We start from the raw sequence: 27,374 nt of genomic DNA, 5'->3' as shown, positions 1-27,374 counted from the left end.
GGTCCCGGGGGTCCCGGGGGGGGATTTGGGAGGGGTCCCAGAGACCTGTGGGGGGGTGTTGGGGGTCCCAGGGGGATGTGAAGGGGGATTTGGGGGGGTCCCGGGGGGGTTGGGGGTCCCGGGGGGGGTGAGAGGGGCCTGGGGGGGATGTAGGGGGTCTCAGGGGGATTTGGGGGGGTCCCAGGGGGGTTGGGGGTCCCGGGGGGTGGGAGAGGGGACAGGGGGGGATTTGGGGGTCCCAGAGACCCGTGGGGGGGGGTTGGGGGTCCCGGGGGGGTGGGAGAGGGGACGGGGGGGGGGATTTGGGGGTCCCAGAGACCCGTGGGGGGGGGGTGGGGGTCCCAGGGGGATGTGAAGGGGGATTTGGGGGGGTCCCGGGGGGGTTGGGGGTCCCAAGGGGGGTGAGAGGGGCCTGGGGGGGCATTTGGGGGTCCCGGGGGGGTGGGAGAGGGGCCTGGGGGGTCCCAGGGGCTCGTGGGGGGGGATTTGAGGGTCCGGGGGGGGATTTTGTGGGTCTGGGGGGGCCCCAAGGGCCCCTTGGGGGTCCGGGGGGGCTCCAGGGGGGGCCAGGACCCCCCAAAACCCCGGGGGGGGGGACAGGGGGTCCCTGGCCATAGTGGGGGGGGGCCAAGCACCCAGGGGTAGTTGGGGGGGGGATTTTGGACAGGGGGGATTTGGGGGGGGGTTAAGGGGGGGGTTGGGGGGGGATTTCAAGGGGGGGGGATTTGGGGGGGGGTTTAAGGGGGGGGGTTTTGGGGGGGGGCACCTGGCGCAGCGCCCGCCCGTCGGCCTCCTGCAGCTCCCGCAGCCGCTCGGCCTCCGCCTGCGCCTCCTGCAACCGGGCGCCCTGCGCCTGGGGGGGCCGTGTCAGCCCCCCGGCCTGCCCCATAGCCTGCCCCATAGCCTGCCCCATAGCCTGCCCCACGGCCCGCCCCACGGCCCCACGGCCTGCCCCACAGCGCGGCCCCCCCCCCCCCGGCCACTCTGCCTGCGCTGCCTGCAGCCGGGCGCCCTGCGCCGGGGGGGGGCATCAGCCCCATAGCCTGCCCCATAGCCTGCCCCACGGCCTGCCCCACGGCGAGGCCCCACTGGCCCACAGCATCCCCCCTGCCCCGTGGTGTGGCTCCCCTGCCCCATAGCATGTCCCCCTGCCCCACGGCACCCCCCTGCCCCACGGCGTGCTCCTCCACCCCATGGCACCCCCCTGCCCCACAGCATGGCCCCCCTGCCCCACGGCAGGTCCCCCACACCCCACAGCATCCCCCCTGCCCCGTGGTGTGGCTCCCCTGCCCCATAGCATGTCCCCTGCCCCACGGCACCCCCCTGCCCCACGGCACCTCTGCCCTGCCCCATGACACCTCCCTGCCCCATTGCACTCCCCCTGCCCCACAGCATCCCCCCGCCCCATAGCGTTCCTCCCCGCCCCATAGCACCCTCCTGCCCCATGGCACCCCCCCACCCCACAGTGTCCCCCCCCGCCCCACGGCATCCCCCCCACCCTATAGCACATCCCCCTGCCCCACGGCATACCCCCCTGCCCCACAGCATCCCCCCCCACCCTATGGCACCCCCCACCCCACAGCGTCCCCCACTGCCCCACAGCATCCCCCACTGCCCCACGGCGTCCCCCCCTCCCCACAGTATCTCCCCCAGCCCCACAGCATCCCCCTTGCCCCACAGTGTCCCCCCCCCGCCCCACGGCATCCCCCCCACCCCACAGCACCACCCCTGCCCCACAGCGGCCCCCCCCGCCCCACGGCGTCCCCCCCCACCCTATGGCACATCCCCTGCCCCACGGCATCCCCCCCCGCCCTATGGCACCCCCCCACCCCACAGCGTCCCCCCCAGCCCCACAGCATCCCCCCACCCCACAGTGTCCCCCTGCCCCACGGCATCCCCCTGCCCCACGGCATCCCCCCCACCCTATGGCACATCCCCCTGCCCCATGGCATCCCCCCCACCCTATGGCACCCCCCCACCCCACAGTGTCCCCCTGCCCCACGGCATCCCCCCCACCCTATGGCACATCCCCCTGCCCCACGGCATCCCCCCCCGCCCTATGGCACCCCCCCACCCCACAGCGTCCCCCCCCGCCCCACGGCGTCCCCCCCGCCCCACCTGGAGCTCGGCCTGGTGCTGCTGGCGCAGGGCCCGGGCGGCCTCCTCCTCCTCCCGCCGCCGCGTCTCCAGCAGCTCCTGCGGGCGCCGGCGTCACGCGTGTGCCCCCCCCCGCACACGCGTGTGCGCTCCCCCCCCCCCCAGCCTGCCCCCCGCGTGTGGGGCAGCGCCGTGGGGCTCACCCGGGCCTCGCGCAGGCCCCGCTCGCCGGCCTCCCGGGCGCCCTGGGCCTCCGCCAGCCGCCGCCGCAGCTCCGCCAGCTCCCGGCCCCGCGCCTGCGCCGGCCCCGCGCCCTCAGCACACGCCACGCACACGCCACGCACACGCTTGCACACGCCAAGCACACGCTTGCACACGCCAAGCACACGCACGCGCTAAGGATGCGCTCGCACGCGCCAAGGATGCGCTCGCACGCGCCAAGCACACGCCAAGGACGTGTCCTCGCGCACGCTTGCACACGCCAAGCACACGCCAAGCACACGCCAAGCACACGCCAAGGGCGCGCGCGCGCTCCGGGGCACCCCGGCCCCCCCGGATGGGGGGCAGGGGGCCCCAGGGACCCCCCCCAGGACCCCAAAGCCCCCCCAAGACCCCAAAGCCCCCCCCAGGACCCCCCCACAGACCCCCAACCCCGCCCCGGGACCCCCCAGGGACCCCAAATTCCCCCCCAGGACCCCAAATCCCCCCCCAGGGACCCCCAGGAGCCCCAGCCCCCCCTCAGGGACCCCAAATTCCCCCCCAGGAGCCCCAGACCCCCCCAGGGACCCCAAATCCCCCCCAGGGACCCCCCAGGAGCCCCAGCCCCCCCCCAGGGACCCCAAATTCCCCCCCAGGAGCCCCAGACCCCCCCAGGACCCCAAATCCCCCCCAGGGACCCCAAATTCCCCCCCAGGAGCCCCAGACCCCCCAGGGACCCCAAATCCCCCCCCCAGGGACCCCAAATCTTCCCCCAGGGCCCCCCCAAACCCCCTCAGGGACCCCAAATCCCCCCCCGGGACCCCAAATCCCCCCCCAGGGCCCCCCAAACCCCCTCAGGGACCCCAAATCCCCCCCCACGGACCCCAAATTCCCCCCAGGGACCCCAAATCCCCCCCCCAGGACCCCAAATCTTCCCTCAGGGACCCCAAACCCTCCCCCAAATCCCCCCAGGGACCCCAAGTCCCCCCCCGGGACCCCAAATCCCCCCCCCCCGGCCCCCCCCCGCACCTCCAGCTGGGCGTCGCGGGCCTCGCCGGCCGCCTGGGCCTCCCGCAGCTCCCGGGCCAGGGCCCCGCTGCGCTGCCGCAGCCCCGCCGCCGCCTGCCCCCACGCCCGCCGCTATAGGGGCCTGGAGGGGCCTATAGGGCCCCCCCCGCCGCCCCACGGGGGGGCCCCGCAGCTGCCAGCCCGCCCGCGGGGCCATACGGGGCTCTGTGGGGCCGTATGGGGCTGCGCGGGGCCATGCGGGGCCGTATGGGGCGTTATATGGCCATACGGGGCTCTATGGGGCTATATGGGACACTATAGGGCCATAAGGGGCTCTATGGGGCTGCACGGGGCTGTATAGGGCTGCGCGGGGCCATGCGGGGCCGTATGGGGCGTTATATGGCCATACGGGGCTCTATGGGGCTATATGGGACACTATAAGGCCATATGGGGCTCTATGGGGCTGCACGGGGCTGTATAGGGCTGCGCGGGGCCATGCGGGGCCGTATGGGGCGTTATATGGCCATACGGGGCTCTATAGGGCTATATGGGACACTATAGGGCCATATAGGGCTCTATGGGGCTCTATGGGACACTATATGGCCATACGGGGCTCTATGGGACTGCACGGGGCTGTATAGGGCTGCACGGAGCCATATGTGGCTATATGGGGCATTATACAGCCATATGGGGCTCTACGGGGCTGCACGGGGCCATATGGGGCTGCGCGGGGCCATGCGGGGCCATATAGGGCTACATGAGGCATTATACGGCCATTCGGGTCTCTATAGGGGTGTATGGGGCCCTATATGGCCACGTAGGCCTCTATAGGTTTGTACGGGGCTGTATAGGGCTTCACAGGGTTGCTCAGTACGTCATGGAGCCATTCAGGACTATATAGGGCTATATAGAGCATTATACGACCCTACACAGCTCTACAAAGCTATACGAAGCTGCATAAGGCTGCATACTACTTCGCAAGGCCATGCACGCCTATATGCAGCCATATAGGCCCATACAGTGCTATGTAATGGTATGTGAGAGCACGTCAGCACCTCACAGGCCCATATAGAGCCATATAGAGCTCCCCAGCACATCACAGGGCCGTATAGGGACGCACGCGGCCATAGGGGGTTGCCTGGCACACCATAAACCCATTGCGACCCATATAGAGCCGCATGCAACGCCACAGGGCTGGACGGGGTCATACAGCACCATACAGGACTCCTCATATAGACAAAAGCCCCTATAGAGCCCATATAGGGCTTCTTCATCCATAGTACTTATATAAAAGCATATAGGATTGTATATTACCCTGGCATGCATCATAAAGCTACATGGTGCCGTATAGACCTGCATGACATATTCCAGGACCATATAGGACCATATAGAGCCATATACAGCTGTACATATGGGCTATAGGTGCAAATACAGGACTGTAAGTGGAGATATAAGAGCCCGGTCTGCTCACGCAGGACCATATAGGCGTGTACAGGGGTCTCAGGAGTGGGATGGGGTGCGCGGGGGGGCCCATAGGGGTGTGGGGGGGGCCTATAGGGGCCCATAGGGGTGTGGGGGGGGGTCTATAGGGTCCATAGGGGGGTCGCACCTGCTCGAGGGCGGCTTTGCCGGCGCGCAGCACCTCGCTCTCGGCCCCCGCGGCGTCGGCCCGCTCGGCGCTTCGTGCTGCCGCCTGCGCCGGGGCCCCATAGAGACCCCCCCGTGCCATGGGGCGCCCCATAGAGACCCCCCGGGTGCCCCCGGGACCCCCCCGTGCCATGGGGCGCCCCATAGAGACCCCCCGGGTGCCCCCGGGACCCCCCCAAGGCCATGGGGCGCCCCATAGAGACCCCCCGGGTGCCCCCGGGACTCCCCCGTGCCATGGGGCGCCCCATAGAGACCCCCCGGGTGCCCCCGGGACCCCCCCGTGCCATGGGGCGCCCCATAGAGACCCCCTGGGTGCCCCCAGGACCCCCCCAATGCCATGGGGTGACCCACAACCACCCCTGGGTGCCCCCGGGACCCCCCCGTGCCATGGGGCGCCCCATAGAGACCCCCTGGGTACCCCCGGGACCCCCCCGTGCCATGGGGCGCCCCATAGAGACCCCCCGGGTGCCCCCAGGACCCCCCCGTGCCATGGGGCGCCCCATAGAGACCCCCCGGGTGCCCCCAGGACCCCCCCGTGCCATGGGGCGCCCCATAGAGACCCCCCGGGTGCCCCCGGGACCCCCCCGTGCCATGGGGTGCCCCATAGAGACCCCCCGGGTGCCCCCGGGACCCCCCCGTGCCATGGGGCGCCCCATAGAGACCCCCCGGGTGCCCCCGGGACCCCCCCGTGCCATGGGGCGCCCCATAGAGACCCCCCGGGTGCCCCCGGGACCCCCCCGTGCCATGGGGCGCCCCATAGAGACCCCCCGGGTGCCCCCGGGACCCCCCCGTGCCATGGGGCGCCCCATAGAGACCCCCCGGGTGCCCCCGGGACCCCCCCGTGCCATGGGGCGCCCCATAGAGACCCCCTGGGTGCCCCCGGGACCCCCCCGTGCCATGGGGCGCCCCATAGAGACCCCCCGGGTGCCCCCGGGACCCCCCCCGTGCCATGGGGCGCCCCATAGAGACCCCCCGGGTGCCCCCGGGACCCCCCCGTGCCATGGGGCGCCCCATAGAGACCCCCCGGGTGCCCCCGGGACCCCCCCCGTGCCATGGGGCGCCCCATAGAGACCCCCCGGGTGCCCCCGGGACCCCCCCGTGCCATGGGGCGCCCCATAGAGACCCCCTGGGTGCCCCCGGGACCCCCCCAATGCCATGGGGCGCCCCATAGAGACCCCCCGGGTGCCCCTGGGACCCCCCCGTGCCATGGGGCGCCCCATAGAGACCCCCCGGGTGCCCCCGGGACCCCCCCGTGCCATGGGGCGCCCCATAGAGACCCCCCGGGTGCCCCCGGGACCCCCCCAAGGCCATGGGGTGCCCCACAACCACCCCTGGGTGCCCCCAGGACCCCCCCAAGGCCATGGGGTGCCCCATAGAGACCCCCTGGGTGCCCCCAGGACCCCCCCGTGCCATGGGGTGCCCCACAACCACCCCTGGGTGCCCCCCAGGACCCCCCCCAAGGCCATGGGGTGCCCCACAACCACACCTGGGTGCCCCCCAGGACCCCCCCAAGGGCATGGGGTGCCCCACAACCACCCCTGGGTGCCCCCAGGACCCCCCCAATGCTATGGGGTGCCCCACAACCACCCCGGGGTGCCCCCCAGGACCCCCTCGATGGCATGGGGTGCCCCACAACCACCCCAGGGTGCCCCCAGGACCCCCAGAGCGCCCCACAACCACCCTAGGGTGCCCCCAAGACCCCCCCCAGGAGCCCCAGGGTGCCCCGGGACCCTTCTAATGCTATGGGGTGCCCCATAACCACCCTAGGGTGCCCCCAGGACCCCCCCAGGGCCATGGGGTGCCCCCCAGCACCCTCAGGGTGCCCCCAGGCCCCCCCCAACGCCATGGGGCGCCCCCCAGGACCCCCAGGATGCCCCCCAGGACCCCCCCAATACCACAGGGTGCCCCACAACCACCCCTGGGTGCCCCCCAGGACCCCCAGGATGCCCCCCAGGCCCCCCCCGACGCCATGGGGCGCCCCCCAGGCCCCCCCCAGCCCCACCTGGGCCGCGGCCTCCAGCTCCCGCTGCAGCCGCTGGTTCTGCTCCCGCAGCTCCCGCAGCTCCTCCACCTTCGTCCTGCCGCCACGGGGGACCCAGGCGTCCGGGGGGGGGCCCAGGCGTCCGGGCACCCCCCCCCTCTACCCTCCCCCACCCCGAGGGACCCAGGCGTCCGGGGCCGCCCACCTACTGTCGTCGCCCAGCGCGTCCTTCTCCGCCTGCAGCCGCGCGAAACTGCGGGGAAACGGCCAAAAAAACGCCGTTTTGGGAAGGGCCCAGGCGTCCGGGTGGCCCCATGGGGGGCCCAGGCGTCCGGGTGGCCCCCCCCCCCCCACGGGGGGCCCAGGCGTCCGGGCGCTGTCACCTCTCCTGCTTTTTCCTTAGCTTCTCCGTCAGCTGCGGGGAGAGAAATCGTTGTTGTTGGGGGGGGGGGACACCCCCAAATCCCCCTGGGGGCCCCCCAAAGCCCTCTGAGCCCCCCCAGGACCCCCCCAACCCCCTGGGACCCCCCCCAGATCTCCCTGGGACCCCCAGGAGCCCCCCCAACCCCCTGGGACCCCCCCAGATCTCCCTGGGACCCCCAGGAGCCCCCCCAAACCCCTGGGACCCCCCCAGATCTCCCTGGGACCCCCAGGAGCCCCCCCAAACCCCCTGGGACCCCCCCCAGATCTCCCTGGGACCCCCAGGACCCCCCCAACCCCCTGGGACACCCCAGATCTCCCTGGGACCCCCAGGAGCCCCCCCAAACCCCTGGGACCCCCCCAGATCTCCCTGGGACCCCCAGGAGCCCCCCCAAACCCCTGGGACCCCCCCAGATCTCCCTGGGACCCCCAGGAGCCCCCCCAAACCCCTGGGACCCCCCCAGGACCCCCAAATCCCCCTGGGGGCCCCCCCAAGCCCTCTGAGCCCCCCCAGGAGCCCCCCCAAACCCCTGGGACCCCCCCAAACCCCCCCAATCCTCCTGAGACCCCCCCAGGACCCCCCAAAACCTCTCTGGGACCCCACCAGGCCCCCTAAATCCCTCTAAGACCCCCCCAAAATGTTTGGGAGCCCCCCCAGACTCCCTAAATCCCCCCGGGACCCCCCAAATCCCCCCTGGGACCCCCAAATCCCCCCCAGGACCCCCCAACCCCCCCCAGGACCCCAAAGGACCCCCAAAATCCCCCTGTGACCCCCCCCCAGGGCCCCCAAATCCCCCCTGGGACCCCCCAAATCCCCCCGGGACCCCCCCAAACCCCCCCAAACCCCCCCCTTACCTTGGCCACCTCCTCCTGCAGCTGGGCCACCTCCACCTGGGGTGAGACCCCCCCCACGTGAGACCCTCGTGTCCCCCCCACAGCCCCCATACGGCCCCCTATAGCCCCCCCGACCCCCCCCCAGCCACATCTGCCCCCAAACGGCCCCACTTCCCCCCCCAGCCCCCCCAAATCCCTCCCCAAACCCCCCCCATTCCCTGAGGCACCCCCAAAACATCCACATCCCCCCCCCAAAATCACCTATATTCCACCCAAAATCCCCTATATTCCCCCATTTCCCCCCCCCCAAACCCCCCCATTTCCCCCAAACTCGCCATGTTCTTGTTTCTCCCAAGCCCCTAAATACCCCCTTTACCCCCCCATTCCCCTATATCACCCCATTTCGGCCCCCCCAGCCCCTATACGGGCTCTATATGCTCTCTATATTCCCTCCCAAAACCTCTAAATACCCTAATTTTTCTTATATGTCTTTATATGGCCCCCCCATACCACCCTAATAACCCCATATATTGCCCTGAGCTGCCCCATACATCCCTACGACCCCCGTTGTCTATTCTATAGGGCCCCAAAACAGCAAAAACAAGCAAAAAAAACCCAAAATGCGAAAAACTTGGAAAGAAATAAAAAACTTCCGCTTCTATATTACCCCAAATACCCCATAATTACGATTTTTACCAAAACTGCTCATATTTGCTACATTTTTACTGCATTTCTGTATATATCTACTCTATTTTATACCGTCTATAAGCTCCCCCGGCCCCCCCAGCTCCCTGCCCCCCCCCATACTGGCCCTCTGTCCCCTATAGACCCCTATACGTCGCCCGGGTACCTGGGGGGCGGGCGGGGGGGGCTCCGCGGGGGGGGCGTCTCCCCGGCCCCCCTCCTCGGCCGCCGGCTCCTCGGGGGGCTCCTGGGGGGCTGCGGGGCGCCGGGGGGCACCTATAGCCCCGGGACCCCCCCCCACACCCCGGCCTGCCCCATAGGGACCCCCGCCCCAGAGGGGGACCCACCCCCAGGGCCCCCCAAGCCCCCCCGGACACCTAAGACCCCCCAGGAGCCCCCCAAATCCCCTCAGCGACCCCCCCAGGGACCCCCAGAGCCCCCCCAACCCCCCCAAACTACCCCCAGGGACCCCCAAATCCCCTCCACGACCCCCCCAACCCCCCCAGGGACCCCCAAACTGCCCCCAGGGATCCCTGGGGACCCCCCCAAATCCCCCCTGGGACCCCCAAAGCCCCCCCAGGGACCCCGAAACCACCCCCAGGACCCCCCCCAAATCCCCCCCGGGACCCCCCCCGGGACCCCCCAACCCCTCCAGGACCCCCCAACCCCCCCAAGGACCCCTAAACCATCCCCAGGAACCCCAGGGACCCCCCAAAGCCCCCCCAAGGGACCCCCAAACCACCCCCAGGGACCCCTGGGGACCCCCCCCAAAGCCCCCAAGGCACCCCCAAACCACCCCCAGGGACCCCAAAGCCCCCCCAGGGACCCCTGGGGACCCCCCAAAAGCCCCCAAACCACCCCCAGGGACCCCAAGGCCCCCCCAAATCCCCCCCCTTACCGTCGGACGCCGCTGTGGGCTCCCCGCCATCGCCGGGGGTCCCGTCCGGGGGGGTCCCCGCGGGCGCGGGGGGGCTGCGGGGGGGCGCCGGGGGCCCCCCCTGCCGCAGGCGCCGGTTCTCCTCCTCCAGCCCCTCGATCTGGGCGCAGAGCTGGGACCCCCCCCCCTGCGTCAGAGACCCCCCGGGGGGGCGGCAGGGACCCCCAGGGACCCCCAAGAGTGGACTGGGGACCCCCAGGGACCCCCAAGTGGGTGCTGGGGACCCCAAGGTGGCATTAGGGACCCCCAGGGTGACCCTGGGGACCCCCAGGAACCCCTAAGTGGGTGCTGGGGACCCCAAAGTGGCATTAGGGACCCCCAGGGTGGCATTAGGGACCCCCAGGGTGACCCTGGGGACCCCCAGGGACCCCTAAGTGGGTGCTGGGGACCCCAAAGTGGCATTAGGGACCCCCAGGATGGCATTAGGGACCCCCAGGGACCCCTAAGTGGGTGCTGGGGACCCCAAAGTGGCATTAGGGACCCCCAGGGACCCCCGAGTGGGTGCTGGGGACCCCAAAGTGGCATTAGAGACACCCAGGGTGGCATTAGGGACCCCCAGGGACCCCCAAGTGGGTGCTGGGCACCCTTAAATAACATTAGGGACCCCCAGGGTGGCATTAGGGACCCCCAGGGACCCCTGAGTGGGTGCTAGAGACCCCAAAATAGCATTAAGAACACCCAGAGTGACATTAGGGACCCCCAGGAACCCCCAAGTGGGTGCTGGGGACCCCAAGGTGGCATTAGGGACCCCCAGGGTGGCATTAGGGACCCCCAGGGACCCCCAAGTGGGTGCTGGGGACCCCAAGGTGGCATTAGGGACCCCCAGGGTGGCATTAGGAACCCCCAGGGACCCCCAAGTGGGTGCTGGGGACCCCAAGGTGGCATTAAGGACCCCCAGGGTGGCATTAGGGACCCCCAGGGACCCCCAAGTGGGTGCTGGGGACCCCAAAGTGGCATTAGGGACCCCCAAGATGGCATTAGGGACCCCTAGGTGACCCTGGGGACCCCCAGGGACCCCCAAGTGGGTGCTGGGGACCCCAAGGTGGCATTAGGGACCCCCAGGGTGGCATTAGGGACCCCCAGGGACCCCTAAGTGGGTGCTGGGGACCCCAAAGTGGCATTAGGGACCCCCAGGGTGGCATTAGGGACCCCCAGGGACCCCCAAGTGGGTGCTGGGCACCCTTAAATAACATTAGGGACCCCCAGGGTGGCATTAGGGACCCTCAGGGACCCCTGAGTGGGTGCTAGAGACCCCAAAATAGCATTAAGAACAGCCAGGGTGACATTACGGACCCCCAGAGACCCCCAAGTGGGTGCTGGGGACCCCAAAGTGGCATTAGGGACCCCCAGGGTAGCATTAGGGACCCCTAGATGACCCTGGGGACCCCCAGGAACCCCTAAGTGGGTGCTGGGGACCCCAAGGTGGCATTAGGGACCCCCAGGGTGGCATTAGGGACCCCTAAGTAATCCTGGGGACCCCCAGGGACCTGGGGGGGGGCGCAGGGGACCCCAAGGTGGCATTAGGGACCCCAGGGACCCTCGGGGGGGGGGTGCAGGAGACCCCAGGGCGGTGCCGGGACCCCCAGGAGGGTGCAGGGACCCCCGGGGGGGCGCAGGGACCCCCGGGGGGGGCGCGGGGGCCCCCACCTTGGCGAGCTCGCGCAGCAGGGTGCTGTTCTGCAGGCGGAAGTCGTCCTCCTGGCTCTGCAGCTTCCCCTGCAGCATCCGCGTCTCCCCCAGCAGCGCCTCCACCTCCTGCGGGGGGGCCCGTCACCACCCCCCCCCGACCCCCCCGGGGACCCCCAGACCCCCCTTGCACCCCCCAGTGCCCATAGGGACCCCAGGGACCCCCCTAGCCCCCCCCCAGGGACACCAGCACCCGCTGATGCCTGCCTGGACCCCCCCCTCCAGACTCCCCCAGCACTCCCCCGCACCCCCCAGACCCCCCCAAACCCCACAGAGACCCCCCCCCAGCATCTATAGGGACCCCAGGGACCCCCCAAACCTCCCCAGGGACCCCAAAGACCCCCCCCAAACCCCCCAATGACCCCCCCAGCACCCATGGGAACCCCAGGGACCCCCCCAAACCCCTCAGGGACCCCCCCAGCACCCATCCAGGACCCCAGGGATGCCCCCAAACCCCCCAGGGACCCCCCAGCACCCCTGGGGGGACCACAGGGACCCCCCCAGCACCCATAGGGACCCCCCCAAACCCCACAGAGACCCCCTCAGCATCTATAGGGACCCCAGGGACCCCCCAAACCCCATAGAGACCCCCCCCAGCATCTATAGGGACCCCAGGGACCCCCCCAAACCCCCCAATGACCCCCCAGCAGCTATAGGTACCCCCAAGACCCCCCCAAACTCCCCAATGACCCCCCCCCAGCACCCATTCAGGACCCCAGGGACCCCCCCCCAGACCCTCCCTCTCCCCATGAGGATCCCCGACCCCGCCCCCAACCTTGGCCCCGCCCCCTCAGGCCTTAGCCCCGCCCCCAGCCCTACCTGGGCCTTCTTGCTCTTGCTGAGGGCCTGCGGGACACAGGGGTCGGGGGTCAGCGGCGGGGTCAGGGGTCAGCGGCGGGGTCAGGGGTCACGGGGGGGTCAGGGGTCGCCGGGGGGCGGGGCCTCACCTTGTGGGCCTTGGCCAGGTCCTTGTCGAGCGCCTGCACCCGCTGCCGCAGCCCCGTCAGCTCTGTGGGGGCGGGGGGGGGGGTTCAGGGGCCCAGGCGTCCGGGGGGCTCCCCTCCCCCACACACACACCGCCCCCCTGCTCCTGGGGGGCCCAGGCGTCCGGGGGACCCCCCCTCCCCCCTTCCCAGGACGCCTGGGCCCCCTCATAGCCCCCCCAAAGGAGCCCAGGCATCCGGGCTCCCCCTCAACCCCCCCCAAAAGGGGCCCAGGCGTCCAGGCATCCCCTCCCGCCCCCCCAAAAGGGGCCCAGGCATCCGGGCTCCCCCTCACCCCCCCCAAAAGGGGCCCAGGAGTCCGGGCCCCCCCACCGGCGCTGTTCTTGCGCAGCTCGTCCGAGAGCCGGTAATTCTCCGTCCGCAGCTCCAGCAGTTGCCCCTGGGGGGGGTAAAGGGGGGTCAACCGGGGGGGCCCAGGCGTCCGGCCCCCCCCCCGGGGGACCCAGGCGTCCGGGCCCCCCCCGCCCACCTGCATGCGCTGGAACTCCTCCTCCGACAGGGCCTGCGCCATCTTGGCCCTGTCGGAGGGGCGAAAACCGGCCCGGTGATGGGGGGGGGGGGCGCCTTTAAGGGCGGGTCATAGAGACGGCGCCGGGGGGCGGCGGGGTTGCGGCGCGGCGCGCTGGCGGCCCGGCGGAGGGAGCGGCGGCCCGGAAGCGGACGCTCTGGAGCGCCGGGAGCATAGAGGAGCGGGGGGCGGGAGGAGGGAGCCGCGGGAAGCGCGCTCGGCCGCCGGCCGGAAGTTGCGGCCACAGAGATGCAGTCCTCCCGGCCGGAGAGAAAGGCCCCGGGGAGCTGGCGGACCATAGAGACAGCTGCCGATGCTAGAGGTTCCATGGGGGCCTCCCCGGTGCTATGGGGCCTATAGGGGCCCTATAGCGACCCTCCCCGGACCTATAGGGTCTCTCCATTGCCGTGGAGGCCATAGGACCCCCCCAGTCCTATAGAACTTACTGTACAACTCATTGGTGTTCCTCTAATCCTATGAATCCTATAGATTTCTTTAGGTGCTATACAGTCTATAGGCTCCCCCATGCTGCTATAGCGTGCATATAGAGCCAGCTGCTGCTATAGAGGTCCCAGGACTCCCCCTAGTGCTATAGAACCCATAGGATCCTCCCTGATGCTATAGGCCCCATAGGGATCCCCTGCAGACCTATAGGGTCCCCCCCCATGCTATAGGGCCCACATGGTCCCCCCAGGGCTATAGGCTCCTCCCCAGTGCTATAGGGTCCGTCAAGATCCCCCCTCAGCCCTATAGAGGCCGCAGGGTCCCCCCCAATGCCACAGGGCCCATGGGGTCCTGCCGGTGCTATAGGGCCCATAGGGTCCCCCCGGGGCTATAGGGTCCCCCCGGGGCTATAGGGGGCCCGTCCCCCTCCCCCCGTCGGCAGAGGCGGAGGCGGGGCCTCGTTACCAAACGTTTAATGCGGCGCCGCCCCCGGGCGGCCGCTTCCTCCGCGTCTCATACAAAATGGGGGCCGGGGGGGGCCGGAGCCAGTCCCACCCCCCCCGCGGGGGCGGCGCGGCCCCTTTAACTGCGGGCGGGGCCTGGGGGAGGGGGCGGGGCCGAGTGCTGGGGGTGTGGCTACACGGGGGCGGGGCTATGTGCATGGGGCTGGCCCAAGGGGAGGGGGCGGGGCTTTGCCGGGTGATTGACAGCAGAAGGGGCGGGGCGTCATGCCTGAGGGCCCAGCCCCCAGGATCCCACTCATTGGAGGGGGCTGGCGCGGGGGCGGGGCCAGCCGGGGCGGGGCCTCCTCGTGGGCGGGGCTTCTCTCTGTGGGCGGAGCTTCATGGGAGGGGGGCTCTCCGGGGCGTGGCCTCCCTGGAGGAGGCGAAGCCAGGAATTCCCTGAGGGGCGGGGCAGAGTGCGCCTGGAAGGAGTGGGCGGGGCTTCCCCCAGGGGCGGGGCTGGCTCTTAAAGGGGCCGAGGGGGCACCTTAAAAGGGCCATGCCCTGGTGGGGCCACCTTAAAAGGGCAATACCGAATTGTGGGGGCACCCTTAAAAAGGCCATGTTGTCGGTGCCTTAAAAGGGCAATGGCATGTGGGTTCACCTTAGAAGGGCCACACCCAGGGAGTTCTTAAAAGGGCAATGCCATGTGGGGACACCTTAGAAGGGCCACACCCAGGGAGTTCTTAAAAGGGCAATGCCATGTGGGGACACCTTAGAAGGGCCACGCCCTGGTGGGGTCCTTAAAAGGGCCATGCCAAGGAGGATCCCTAACAGGGCCACGCCGAGGGGGGTCCTTAAAAGGGCCACGCCAACGGGGGGGTCCTTAAAAGGGCCACGGCGGGGGGGGGCCGGCTCAGGCCTCGTCCTCCATGCTGAGGCTGCTGCGGGGGCTGGAGGCGCGGGAGGGCCCGGGGGAGGCCAGGAGGGCGCCGGGGGGGCCGAGGGGCGAGAGCCCGCCGGGGTCGTCCATGAGGATGTCGTCGAGGCCCCCCCCGGCCCCCCCCAGGCCCAGGGGCAGCCCCAGCCCCGGCGGCAGCTCCTCGGCCAGGGCCAGGTCCAGCAGGCACTGGGGGGGGGCCGGGGCAAAGGGGGGGCCGCCGGGCGCCTCCTCGCGGCCCCCCTCGCCCGCCGGCGCCGGGGGGCTCAGGGGGAGCCCGTGCAGCTGCGCCTGCAGCTCCAGCTCCTGGGGGGGACACGGGGGGGGTCAGACCCATAGACCCACCCAGGTGCCCCATAGAGCCCTCCTAGGGGCCCCATAGCCCCCTCCCAGGTTCCTCCCAGCCCCACAGACCACCCCAGGGGCCCTATAACCCCCTCCCAGGTGTCCCTGGCCCCATAGATGCCCCTAAGTGCCCCATAGACCCCCCCAGGTGCCCCCCAGCCCCATAGATGCCCCCAGGTGCCCCATAAACCCCTCCCAGGTGCCCCTCGGCCCCATAGATGCCCCTAAGTGCCCCATAGATGACCCCAGGTGCCCCATAGACCCCTCCCAGGTGCCCCTCGGCCCCATAGATGCCCCTAAGTGCCCCATAGATGACCCCAGGTGCCCCATAGACCCCTCCCAGGTGCCCCCCTGGCCCCATAGACGCCCCCAGGAGCCCCATAGCCCCCTCCCAGGTGTCCCCCCGGCCCTCTAGCTACCCCATAGACACCCCAGGAGCCCCATAGATGCCCCCAGGTGCACCATAGCCCCCTCCAAGGTGCCCCCCTGGCACCATAGATGCCCCAGGAGCCCCATAGACCCCCCAGGTGCCCCATAGACCCCTCCCAGGCCACATAGATGCCCCAGGTGACCCATAGACCCCCCCAGGTGCCCCATAACGCCCTCCCAGCTGCTCCCCCGGCCCCATAGCCACCCCCAGGTGCCCCACAGACCCCCCAGGAGCCCCATAGCCCCCTCCCAGGTGCCCCCCTGGCACCATAGATGCCCCCAGGAGCCCCATAGACCCCCCCAGGAGCCCCATAGACCCCCCCAGGCACCCCATAACCCCCTCCCAGCTGCTCCCCCGGCCCCATAGCCGCCCCCAGGTGCCCCACAGACCCCCCAGGAGTCCCATAGCCCCCTCCCAGGTGCCCCCCTGGCCCCATAGATGCCCCCAGGAGCCCCATAGACCTCCCCAGGCACCCCATAACCCCCTCCCAGCTGCTCCCCCGGCCCCATAGCCACCCCCAGGCGCCCCACAGAGCCCCGCGGGGCGGGCGGACCTGGACGCGGAGCTGGAGGCTGCGGTTGGCCTGCTCGAGGCGCTGCTGGTGCAGCTCGAGCTCGCGCGAGCGCTGCGTCTCCTTCTGCAGCTTGCGGATGTAGTCGACCGAGGCCTTGAGGATGGTGCCCTTGTTCCAGCGCATCTCCCTGCGGGGCGCCCGCACGCCTGGGTCCCCCGGACGCCTGGGCCCCGCCGGTGCCCCCCCCAGACGCCTGGGTCCCCCCGGACGCCTGGGCCCTGCCGGTGCCCCCCTCAGACGCCTGGGTCCCCCCGGACGCCTGGGCCCCGCTGGTGCCACCCCTGGATGCCTGGGTCCCCCGGATGCCTGGGTCCCCCTGGACACCTGGGTCCCCACGGACGCCCTCCCCAGACGCCTGGGTCCCCCCGGACGCCTGGGTCCCTCTGGCACCCTCCAGGACGCCTGGGCCCCTCTGGTGCTCACCCGGACGCCTGGGCCCCTCCGGCACCCCCCCAGACGCCTGGGTCCCTCTGATGCTCGCCTGGAGACCTGGGTCCTTTGGGTCCCCCCCGGACACCTGGGTCCCCATCCCCGGACGCCTGGGCTCCCCCCCCGGACGCCTGGGCTCCCCCCCCGGATGCCTGGGCCCCCCCCGGACGCCGGGGCCCGCACTCACGGGTCGTTGGACTTGGGGATGAGGGTCCCCAGCTCCTTGATCCGGTCGTTGATGTTGAAGCGCCGGCGCCGCTCGACTTGGGGGGGGGAAGAAACGTCAGCCCCACGGCGAGCCCTGCCCCATGGCGAGCCCCATGGCCCCCCCCAGCCCCCCAGCTCTGCCCCACAGCCCCCCAGCTCTGCCCCATGGCCCCCCCCAGCCCCCCAGCTCTGCCCCCCAGCCCTCCGGCTCTGCCCCACGGCCCCCCCAGCCCCCTGGCTCTGCCCCACGGTGCCCCCCCACCCCCTGGCTCTGCCCCCCAGCCCCCCGGCTCTGCCCCCCGGCTCTGCCCCTCACTCAGGTTGTGGTTGTCCTTCTTCTGCCGCTCCTTCAGCAGCGCCTTCGCCTCCGTCTCTGGGGGGGCAGAGAGCGTCACCAGCCCCCCCGGGCCCGACCTGCCCCACAGCGACCCCCCAGCCCCCCCTCAGGCCTCCCCTGCCCCACACAGACCCCCCCGGCCCCCAGAGACCCCCCTCAAGACTCCCAGGGTCCCCCTGCCCTATAGGACCCTCTGAGCCCCCCAAGGACCCCCCCAGCCCCCATCCTGCCCCATAGAGCTCCCCCAGACCCCCAAGGACCCCCCCAGACACCTGTCCTGCCCCATAGGGACCCCCCCAGACCCCCAAGAACCCCCCCAGCCCCCATCCTGCCCCACAGGGCCCCCCCAGACCCCCAAGGAACCCCCCAGACCCCTGTCCTGCCCCATAGGGACCCCCCCAGACCCCCAAGGACCCCCCCAGCCTCCTGTCCTGCCACATAGGGCCCCCCCAGACCACCCCTAGCCCCCCAAGGACCCCCCCCAGCCTCCTGTGCTGCCCCATAGGGCCCCCCAGACCCCCCCTAGACCCCCAAGGACCCCCCTAGTCCCCTGTCCTGCCCCATAGGCCCCCCCCAGACCCCCGAGGCCCCCCTCAGACCCCTGTCCTGCCCCATAGGGACCCCCCCAGCCCCATCCTGCCCCATAGGGACGCCCCCGGACCCCCAAGGACCCTTCCCAGCCCCCATCCTGCCCCATAGGGTCCCCCCCATACCCCCAAGGACCCCCCGAGCCCCCTGTCCTGCCCCATAGGGGCCCCCCCAACCCTCCCCAGCCCCATCCTGCCCCATAGGGGCCCCCCAGCCCCCCCCGTACCCGAGAGCTCGGCCTTGACGCGGGGCAGCTCGGCGGGGCAGGAGCTGCTGCCCCCCGCGGGGGGGCTGAACACCTCCAGCAGGGGCCCGGGGGCGGGCAGCTGGGGGGCGGGGGGGGCGGGGTCAGCCTGGCCACGCCCCCAGCCCCGCCCACCCCGCCCAGGCCCCGCCCACCCCTCCCAGGGGGGTCCAGCCCCCTCCAAACAGGCCCACAGGGGGGATGGAACGGGGCTGAGGCCACGCCCCCAGTAAGATGAGGCCACGCCCCCACTCTAGGCCACGCCCCGCCTCCCTCAGGCCACGCCCCCACCATATATGGCAGCAGATTGCCCCCCCACCTGCCCTTTGAGCCGCCCTCAGCCTCTCTCCTTATATGGAATGGCCACGCCCCCACCAGCAATGAGGGGCTTGGCCCCGCCCGGGCCCCGCCCCCCGCCCGCGGGCCTTAAAGGGGCAGCGTCGCACCGTGCTGGGCAGCTGCAGGCCGCCCTCGGAGGGGCCGTAGCTCAGCAGCTCGTCGTTGTAGCTCGACTCCAGGCTGATGATCTCATCGATGACGTCATCGATCTGCGGGGGGGGCGGGGGGAAGGGGGGGGCCGCTGAGGTGCTGTCACGACCCGGCAGAGCCCCCCACCCTGCTCCCCGTAGGGGTTGGGCCCCCCCGAAATGGCGTGAAGCCTCCCGAGGTTGGGCAAAACGGCCCCAAAACCATGTGAAACTGCCCCAAAATGGTGCAAAAGCCCCCCAAATTGCTCAAAACCCTCCAAAATCGTGCCAAGCCCCCAAAATGGTGCATCCCAAAATCATGCAAAAGCCCCCCCAAATCGTGCAACCCCTCAAGCCCTGCGAAAGCTCCTACAAATCGTGCAACCCCCCCAAAATCGTGCAAGACCCCCCAAAATCGTGCACCCCCAAATCGTGCAACCCCCCCCAAATCGTGCAACCCCCCCAAAAATCATGCAACCCCTCAAAATCGTGCAAAACCCTCCCAAAATCGTGCAAAACCCTCCCAAATTCGTGCACCCCCCCCCCAAATTTGTGCAAAATCCCCCCAAAACCATGCAGCATCCCTCCGGCTGCGGTGCCGGGACGGGGGGGGGACGCGACACCCACCTCCTTCTCGGAGCCGGAGCCGATGTGGAGCAGGGCGAGGGGGCTGTGGGGGGCGGCGGGGGCGGCGGGGGGGCCGGGCGGGCTGGGGGGGCCGCCGGCCGCCCGCCCCAGGGCCGCGCTCAGGTACTGCCGCACTTGCTGCCGCTGGGCCGCTCGCAGGTGGTAGCGCGTCGGGTTCTCCAGGTGGGTCTGCACCTGCGCCCCCCCCGTGTCAGCCCCCCCGGAGCCCCACTGGGGGAGCTGGGGGGGGGCACGACCCCCAATACCCCAAAACAGGGGGGCTGGGGGGCTCCAGGACCCCAAATACCCCCAATCTGGGGGGCTGGGGGGGCCCCAGGACCCCAAATACCCCAATCTGGGGGGGAGCAGGACCCCAAATACTCCAAATCTTGGGGGCTGGGGGGGGGCAGGACCCCAAAGACCCCAAACAGGGGGGCTGGGGGGGCGCTTGGATCCCAAATCCCCAAAACAGGGGGGCTGGGGGGCCCCAGGACCCCAAATACCCCAAATCTGGGGGGCTGGGGGGGTCCCAGGACCCCAAATACCCCAATCTGGGGGGGAGCAGGACCCCAAATACTCCAAATCTTGGGGGCTGGGGGGGGGCAGGACCCCAAAGACCCCAAACAGGGGGGCTGGGGGGGCGCTTGGATCCCAAATCCCCAAAACAGGGGGGCTGGGGGGCTCCAGGACCCCAAATACCCCCAATCTGGGGGACTGGGGGGGGCCCAGGACCCCAAATACCCCAATCTGGGGGGGAGCAGGACCCCAAATACTCCAAATCTTGGGGGCTGGGGGGGGGCAGGACCCCAAAGACCCCAAACAGGGGGGCTGGGGGGGCGCTTGGATCCCAAATCCCCAAAACAGGGGGGCTGGGGGGCCCCAGGACCCCAAATACCCCAAATCTGGGGGGCTGGGGGGGTCCCAGGACCCCAAATACCCCAATCTGGGGGGGAGCAGGACCCCCAATACTCCAAATCTTGGGGGCTGGGGGGGGGCAGGACCCCAAATACCCCAAACAGGGGGGCTGGGGGGGCGCTTGGATCCCAAATCCCCAAAACAGGGGGGCTGGGGGGCTCCAGGACCCCAAATACCCCCAATCTGGGGGGCTGGGGGGGGCCCAGGACCCCAAATACCCCAATCTGGGGGGGAGCAGGACCCCAAATACTCCAAATCTTGGGGGCTGGGGGGGGCAGGACCCCAAAGACCCCAAAACAGGGGGGCTGGGGGGGCGCTTGGATCCCAAATCCCCAAAACAGGGGGGCTGGGGGGCTCCAGGACCCCAAATACCCCCAATCTGGGGGGCTGGGGGGGCCCCAGGACCCCAAATACCCCAATCTGGGGGGGAGCAGGACCCCCAATACTCCAAATCTTGGGGGCTGGGGGGGGGCAGGACCCCAAATACCCCAAACAGGGGGGCTGGGGGGGCGCTTGGATCCCAAGTCCCCAAAACATGGGGGCTGAAGGGGACCAGGACCCCAAAAATCCCCAAATCTGGGGGTCTGTGGGGGCCCAGGACCCCAAATACCCCAAAACAGGGGGGCTGGGGGGGGCACAACCCCAAATACCACAAATTTGGGGGGCCCCAGGACCCCAAATTCCCCAAATCTGGGGGGCTGGGGGGGTCCAGGACCCCAAATATCTCAATCTGGGGGGGGCAGGACCCCAAATTCCCCAAATCTGGGGGGCTGGGGGGGTCCAGGACCCCAAATATCTCAATCGGGGGGGGGCAGGACCCCAAATATCCCAAATCTGGGGGGCTGGGGGGGTTCCCAGGACCCCAAATCCCCCCCAATCCCCCCCAATCCCCCCCCTTATGCCCTGGGCCCCCCCTCCTCCCTCTTTCCCAGCATGCCCTGGGCCCTCCCCCTCTCCCAGCATGCCTCCGTCCTCCTATTTCCCAGCATGCACCGGGCCCGCCCTGCTCCTCCCCTATCCCGGCATCCCTCAGCCCTCCCCTTTCCCAGCATGCCCCAGTCCTCCCCTATCCCAGCATCCCCCGTGGTCCTCCACCATCCCAGCACGCCCCAGCCCCCCCATCCCGCCACCCCGCGGTCCTCCGCCGTCCCAGCATGCCCCAGGCCTCCCCTTTCCCAGCATGCCGCGGGGCGCCGGCTGACCTTGAGGACCTCGGGGGGCACGTGGGGGGCGGGCCGGGGCAGGGGGGCGCCGACGGCGATGGCGGGCGAGGGGCGGGGGGCGCGGGGGGCCCCGGGGGGCCGGGGCGGCCTGGCGCTCCCGCCGCTCCTGCTCCTCCGCCTGCGCCCGCATCAGCTGCTGCCGCAGCAGCACCCGCGACGACATGGCCGCCTCCGGGCCCGGCCCCGGCGCCTCGCTGGGGGGCCCCGGCGGCCCGGGGCTGCGGGAGGCCGTTAGCGCCCGGCCGCCAAGCGGGGGCGGGGGGACGGGGCGCGGGGAAGATGGCCGCCGGGAGAGGCAGCGCGGTTGCTGGGAGAGGCAACGTGGCCGCCGGGTGGGGCGACATGGCTGCCGGTGTGGCAAGATGGCCGACGGGTGGGGCAACATGGCTGCCGGTGAGGCAACATGGCTGCCAGGGCAAGGAATATGGCCGCTGGGTGAGGGAACATGGCCGCCGGGTGGGGCAACATGGCTGCGGGTGTGGCAAGATGGCCGCCGGGTGGGGCGACATGGCTGCCGGTGAGGCAACATGGCTGCCAGGGCAAGGAATATGGCCACTGGGTGAGGGAACATGGCTGCCGGTGAGGCAACATGGCGGCCGGGTGGGGCAACATGGCCGCCAGGGGAAGGAATATGGCTGCCAGGCGAGGCAATATGGCTGCCGGGTGAGGCAATATGGCTGCCAGTGAGGCAACATGGCCGCCAGGTGGGGCAACATGGCTGTCGGGTGAGGCAAGATGGCTGCCGGGGAAGCAATATGGCTGCCAGGTGAGGCAATATGGCTGCCGGGTGGGGCAACATGGCCGTCGGGTGAGGCAACATGGCCGCTGGGTGTGGCAATATGGCCGCTGGAGGGGAAGATGGCCGCCGTGGGGGGCCGAGGCGGAACAGTGGCCGCCATGGGAGGGCGAGCAGCGGCCATGGGGGGCCGGGGCGGGAAAATGGCCGCTGTGGGCGCGGGGGGAGGGAAAATGGCCGCCACGGGGAGGGGGCGGGGAGGGGAGAGGGCCGAGGGGAGGGGTGGGGGCAAGATGGCGGCGCGCGTGGGGCAAGATGGCGGCGCGCGCGTGGGGGGGGGCGGGGCCTTACCTGTGGGGGAGGGGCTGGCTCTTGAGGCAGTAGCAGGCGGCGGGGGCGGGGCCGGGGGCGGGGCCGGGGGCGGGCGGGGCCGGGGGGGAGCCGGGGGGGCCGGGGGGGCCGCGCTCCCACTCGATGTCGGCCACGATCCCGGACTCGGGCAGCGGCGAGCTCACGCTGCGCGGGGGGGGGGGGGTCCGTCAGCCCCCCCGGAGACCCCCCCAAGATCCCCCCGGATCCCTCTGCATCCTCCCCCCCCGGATCCCACCCAGATCCCACCCCCCGGATCCCCCCCCAATCCCTCCCAGATCCCCCCCCCCGGACCCCCCCATGTCGCTTGGATCCCCCCGGATCCCTCCCGGATCCTTCGGAGATCCCCGATCCCTCCCGGATCCCCCCTGGATCCCTTCCATATCCCTCCTGGATCCCCCCAATCCCCCCAGATCCCACCAGATCCCCCTCCAGCCACATGGATCTCTCCAGATCCCCCCCAGATCCTTCTGAGATCCCAAATCCCTCCCAGATTCCCCAACCCGGATCCTCCCCCGAGCCCCACAGATCCCTCCTGGATCCTCCCGATCCCTCCCCGACCCTGATACCCTGAGACCTTCCCTGTCCTCCCCCCTCCCAGATCCCCATGGATCCCCAAAATCCTCCCGAGCCCATCCCATCGCCAGATCCCCCCAGATCCCCCCCCCAAACAGCCCCCAATCCCCCTGGGATCCCCCCCAAAATCACCAGATCCCCCCCCGAGCTCCCCCAGCCACTCAAGCCTCCCCAATCCCCCTGCCCCACGGCACCGCTGGGGATCCTGGGGAATCCTGAGACGGGGGGGGGGCAGGGGATCCAGGGACCCACAGGAGGTTCCCAGGGGGGCTCTGGTGACTGGAAAGGGGATCCCGGAGGGGATCTGTGGGGGGATGCTGGGGGGATCCAGGGACTGGGGGGGCAGGGACAGGGAGATCCTGGGGGATCTGGGGGTCCCCAGTGGGATCCTATAACTGGGAAAAGGGTCTCAGGGGGATCCAGTGACTGAAGGGATCCCAGAGGGGATCCGGGGGATCCTGTGGCCAGGAGGTGGGGGGGGGCTCGGGGGATCTGCTGACCAGGAGGGGGGGTTGGGAGGGACCCTGGGAGGAATCTGGTGATGGGAAGGGGGGGATCTGGGGGGATCCCATGCTCAAACTGTGGGTCAGGGGGGTCCCGGGGACATCTGGGGGGGTCCCAGGAGGGATCTGGCGATGGGGAGAGGGGATCTGGGGGGATCCCACACCCGGGCCATGGGTTGGGGGGGATCCAGTGCCTCAGGGGAGTCCCAGGGGCATCTGCGGGGGGTCCCAGGAGGGATCTGGCGATGGGGAGGGGGGATCTAGGGGGATCCCACGCCTGGGCCGTGGGTCTGGGGGGGGATCCAGTGCCTCGGAGGGGTCCCAGGGGCATCGGGGGGGTCCCAGGAGTGATCTGGCGATGGGGAGGGGGGATCTAGGGGGATCCCATGCCTGGGCTGTGGGTCGAGGGGGTCCCAGGAGGGATCTGGCAATGGGGAGAGGGGATCTGGGGGGATCTCACACCCGGGCCACGGGTTGGGGGGGATCCAGTGCCTCGGGGGGGGTCCCAGGGGCGTCTGGGGGGGTCCCAGGAGGGATCTGGTGATGGGGAGGGGGGATCTAGGGGGATCTCACACCTGGGCCGTGGGTCGGGGGGTCCCAGAGGCATCTGGGGGGGTCCCAGGAGGGATCTGGCGATGGGGAGAGGAGATCTAGGGGGATCCCACACCCGGGCCATGGGTTGGGGGGGGATCCAGTGCATGGGGGGGTCCCAGGGGCATCTGGGGGGGTCCCAGGAGGAATCTGGCAGTGGCGAGGGGGGGATCTAGGGGGATCTCACACCCGGGCCATGGGTTGGGGGGGATCCAGTGCCTCGGGGGGGTCCCAGGGGCGCCTGGGGGGGTCCCAGGAGGGATCTGGCAATGGGGAGGGGGGATCTAGGGGGCTCCCATGCCCGGCATGTGGGTCGGGGGGGTCCCAGGGGGGATCTGGCAACGGGGAGAGGGGATCTAGGGGGATCTCACACCCAGGCCATGGGTTGGGGGGGGATCCAGTGCCTCGGGGGGGGTCCCAGAGGCATTTGGGGGGGTCCCAGGAGGGATCTGGCGTTGGGGAGGGGGGATCCAGGGGGATCCCATGCCTGGGATGTGGGTCGGGGGGGATCCAGTGCCTCGGGGGGGTCCCAGGGGCGCCTGGGGGGGTCCCAGGAGGGATCTGGTGATGGGGAGAGGGGATCTAGGGGGATCTCACACCCGGGCCATGGGTTGGGGGGGGATCCAGTGCCTCGGGGGGGTCCCAGGAGCGCCTGGGGGGGTCCCAGGAGGGATCTGGCGATGGGGAGAGGGGATCTAGGGGGCTCCCATGCCCGGGCTGTGGGTCGGGGGGGTCCCAGGAGGGATCTGGCGATGGGGAGGGGGGATCCGGGGGGCTCCCACGCCCGGGCCGTGGGTCGGGGGGGGGGATGCGGAGCCGGGGGGGTGCCGGGGGGGCCCCGGACGCCTGGGCCCGCGGTGGGGCTGCCGCTGACCTGAGCAGGCGGAGGCCGTCGGGGGCTCCGGGCTCCTCGAGCAGCACGTAGACCGTGGGGCGGGCGGGGGGCGGCGGCGGGGGGGGCCGGGGGGCGCCGCCGGGGCCCCCTCGGCCGCCCCGCGCGACATCGGCCCCCTGCCCCCCGCGCCCCACGGCGGGGGGGCGGCGGCGGCGGCCGCTGGGGGGGCCGGGGGGCGCTGGGGGGCCGCTATGGGGCCGGGGCCGCCATGGGGCCGGGGGGGGGGGCCGCCGTGGGGCCGGGAGGCGCCGTGGGGCGGGAGCCGAGCGGGGCCGTGGGGCAGCGGCAGGAAGTGCCGGGCGAAGGGGGGGGGCAGGAAGTGACATCACGGGGGGGGGACGACAGGGGGGACCCTGAGCAGGGGGGAGGCCGGACGCCTGGGCCCCTCCCGGACGCCTGGGCCCCTGCCGGACGCCTGGGCCCCCCGCGCGCCGCCCGCCATGCCGCCTCCCCCCCCCCGGCCCGCCGTGGGGGGCACCCGCCCCCTGACCCCCCCCGACACGCGCGCGACCCCCAGACACGCGTGTGCGACCCCCGGACACGCGTGTGCGCTGCCCCCCCCCCACCCCGGGCTGAGGTAAGGGATGGGGCGGGGGGGGGACAGGGGCATGATGGGATAGTGGGGGGCCCCGGACGCCTGGGCCCCTTGGGGGGGACGCCTGGGCCCCTTGGGGGGGGCACCCGGACGCCTGGGCCCCTTGTTGGGGGGACACCTGGGTCTCTTTGTGGGGGGGCACCCGGACGCCTGGGCCCCCTGAGGGGGTGAAGCGACACCCGGACGCCTGGGCCCCTTTGGGGGGGGGGGGGAAGGAGTGACCCGGACACCTGGGCCCCCGGGGGAGGGGCCTGGCAGGCGGAAGCGGGAGGCGGAAATTGGGCGCCGGGTTGGGGGGGGGGGGGGGCGGAGGCGAGGGGGGAGCCGGCCCCTGCCCGGACACCTGGGCCCCTCCCCGGACACCTGGGCCCCTCCCGGACGCCTGAGTCCCTTGCCCGGACGCCTGGGCCCCTCCCGGACGCCTGGGTCCCTTGCCCGGACGCCTGGGTGCCCTGGACACCTGGGTCCCCACCCGGACGCCTGGGCCCCCCGCCCGGACGCCTGGGCCCCCTCCCTGGCTGCCTGGGCCCCTTTCCCGGACTCCTGGGCCCCCCGCCAGGACTCCTGGGCCCCGGTGACGCGGTGGGCGCAGGGCGGCGGGGGGCTCATGGCTGCCGGCCCGCCGCACCCCCCAGCATGGAGGTGAGGGGCCACGTCCTCCCCGCCGGCGCCTACAGCCCCACAGGTAGGGCCGACCCCCGACCTCTGCCCCCCGGGTGCCCCCTGACCCCTGGGTGTCCCCTGACCCCCTGGTGCCCCCTGACCCCCAACCTCTGCCCCCCGGGTGCCCCCTGACCCTGGGTGCCCCCTGACCCCCAACCTCTGCCCCCCGGGTGCCCTCTGGTGCCCCCCTGGGTGCCCCCCGACCCCCCGGGTGACCCCTGACCCCCAACGTCTGCCCCCCATGTGCCCCCCACCCCCTGCTGCCCCACAACCCCCAACCTCTGACCCCTGGGTGCCCCAGGTGCCCCCTGACCCCCAACCTCTGACCCCTGGTGCCCCCTGACCCCCTGGTACCCCTGACCCCCAACCTCTGCTCCCTGGGTGTCCTCTGGTGACCTCTGACCCCCCCCGGTGCCCCCTGACCCCCGACCTCTGACCCCCCGGTGCCCCTTGACCCCTGGTGGCCCCTGACCCCCAACCTCTGACCCCTGGGTGCCCCCTGACCCCCGGTACCCCCTGACCCCCGACCTCTGACCCCCTCGGTGACCCCCGGGTGCCCCTGACCCCCCCGGTGCCCCTTGACCCCCGACCTCAGCCCCCCCGGTGCCCCTTGACCCCCCCATTGGCCCCCACCCCCAATTTCTGCCCCTCGGGTGCCCCCCAACCCCCCCGGCGCCCCCTGACCCCCAACCTCTGCCCCCCCCCCGGCGCGGTGTCTCTCCCCCCCCCGGGGGTCGCCAGCGGTGACCCTTTGCGGGGGGGGGGCCGGCAGGCGGCGGGGGCCGGGGGGGGCCGGGGGGGGGCCCGGCCCGGCTGCAGGAGCTGCGGGAGCGGCAGCGGGGGCTGCGCCAGGCCCTGGGGCTGCGGCTGCAGGAGCTGCGACGCCTCTGCCGCCAGGAGGCCGTGAGTGACCCCCCCCCGCGACCCCCCCGACCCCCCCAAACCCCCCCAAATCCCCCTGACTCCCCTGAAACCCCCCGACCCCCCCGGGACCCTTCCAACGCTCCTAGGACCCCCCCAAACCACCCAGGACCCCTATACCCCCCTCCGGACTCCCTATAGACCCCCCAGGACCCCCCCCCAAGCCCCCCATAGACCCCCCCGGACCCCTGGCCCCCCCCCGACTCCCTGTAGCCCCCGCAGGACTCTCTATAGCCCCCCCATAGCTCCCCCAAGCCACCCATGGACCCCCCCAGGACACCCCTGGGCCTCCTAGCCCCCCCGGTCCC

General features: G+C 71.7%; 2 protein-coding genes and 1 long non-coding RNA gene across 3 annotated transcripts; 1 reads left to right on the top strand and 2 right to left on the bottom strand.

Annotated features, from left to right (window-relative positions):
- Nucleotides 1-685: 685 nt before the first annotated feature.
- GRIPAP1 (GRIP1 associated protein 1) lies at nt 686-13,675 on the bottom strand. The gene is made up of 16 exons (XM_064503643.1): nt 12,966-13,675; nt 12,809-12,875; nt 12,440-12,501; nt 12,312-12,338; nt 11,454-11,561; nt 9,768-9,918; nt 9,036-9,124; nt 8,207-8,242; nt 7,315-7,346; nt 7,137-7,184; nt 6,953-7,028; nt 4,913-4,996; nt 3,325-3,417; nt 2,301-2,393; nt 2,119-2,196; nt 686-853 (listed from the first exon to the last, which is right to left on the bottom strand). Exons 1-16 carry the CDS (start codon nt 13,005-13,007, stop codon nt 686-688), a joined length of 1,254 nt encoding a protein of 417 aa, XP_064359713.1. The 5' UTR covers nt 13,008-13,675.
- A 230-nt stretch (nt 13,676-13,905) lies between these two features.
- LOC135325509 (transcription factor E3-like) lies at nt 13,906-25,228 on the bottom strand. Its single transcript, XM_064503642.1, is given in 11 exon segments — nt 13,906-15,137; nt 16,160-16,307; nt 16,797-16,872; nt 17,133-17,189; nt 17,968-18,067; nt 18,432-18,533; nt 19,080-19,274; nt 21,197-21,305; nt 21,307-21,435; nt 22,305-22,469; nt 24,867-25,228. Coding segments are annotated over 11 exon segments (1,758 nt in total). The 5' UTR covers nt 25,214-25,228; the 3' UTR covers nt 13,906-14,807.
- A 72-nt stretch (nt 25,229-25,300) lies between these two features.
- LOC135325510 (uncharacterized) lies at nt 25,301-27,044 on the top strand. Its single transcript, XR_010386441.1, has 3 exons — nt 25,301-25,464; nt 26,075-26,167; nt 26,918-27,044. It is a non-coding gene; the product is annotated as an uncharacterized LOC135325510 (long non-coding RNA).
- The last annotated feature ends 330 nt before the right edge of the window (nt 27,045-27,374 follow it).

The sequence above is a fragment of the Dromaius novaehollandiae genome, unplaced genomic scaffold (assembly GCF_036370855.1).
Source record: "Dromaius novaehollandiae isolate bDroNov1 unplaced genomic scaffold, bDroNov1.hap1 HAP1_SCAFFOLD_228, whole genome shotgun sequence".
NCBI lineage: Eukaryota > Metazoa > Chordata > Aves > Casuariiformes > Dromaiidae > Dromaius > Dromaius novaehollandiae.
The sequence above is the reverse complement of the archived record's forward strand: the minus strand, read 5'-3'. Positions and strand labels throughout refer to the sequence as shown.

What these genes read in the sequence shown, in the direction of transcription:
- GRIPAP1 (XM_064503643.1), bottom strand. Translation starts at nt 13,007, where the DNA reads ATGGCGCAGGCCCTGTCGGAGGAGGAGTTCCAGCGCATGCAG. An exon ending in TGCTGCGCGAGCTCGCCAAG is followed by an intron (nt 9,919 to 11,453) that starts GTGGGGGCCCCC and finishes GGGGGGTCCCAG; the next exon opens with CTCTGCGCCCAGATCGAGGG. An exon ending in GCAAAGCCGCCCTCGAGCAG is followed by an intron (nt 3,418 to 4,912) that starts GTGCGACCCCCC and finishes GCGTGGGGGCAG; the next exon opens with GCGGCGGCGGGGCTGCGGCA.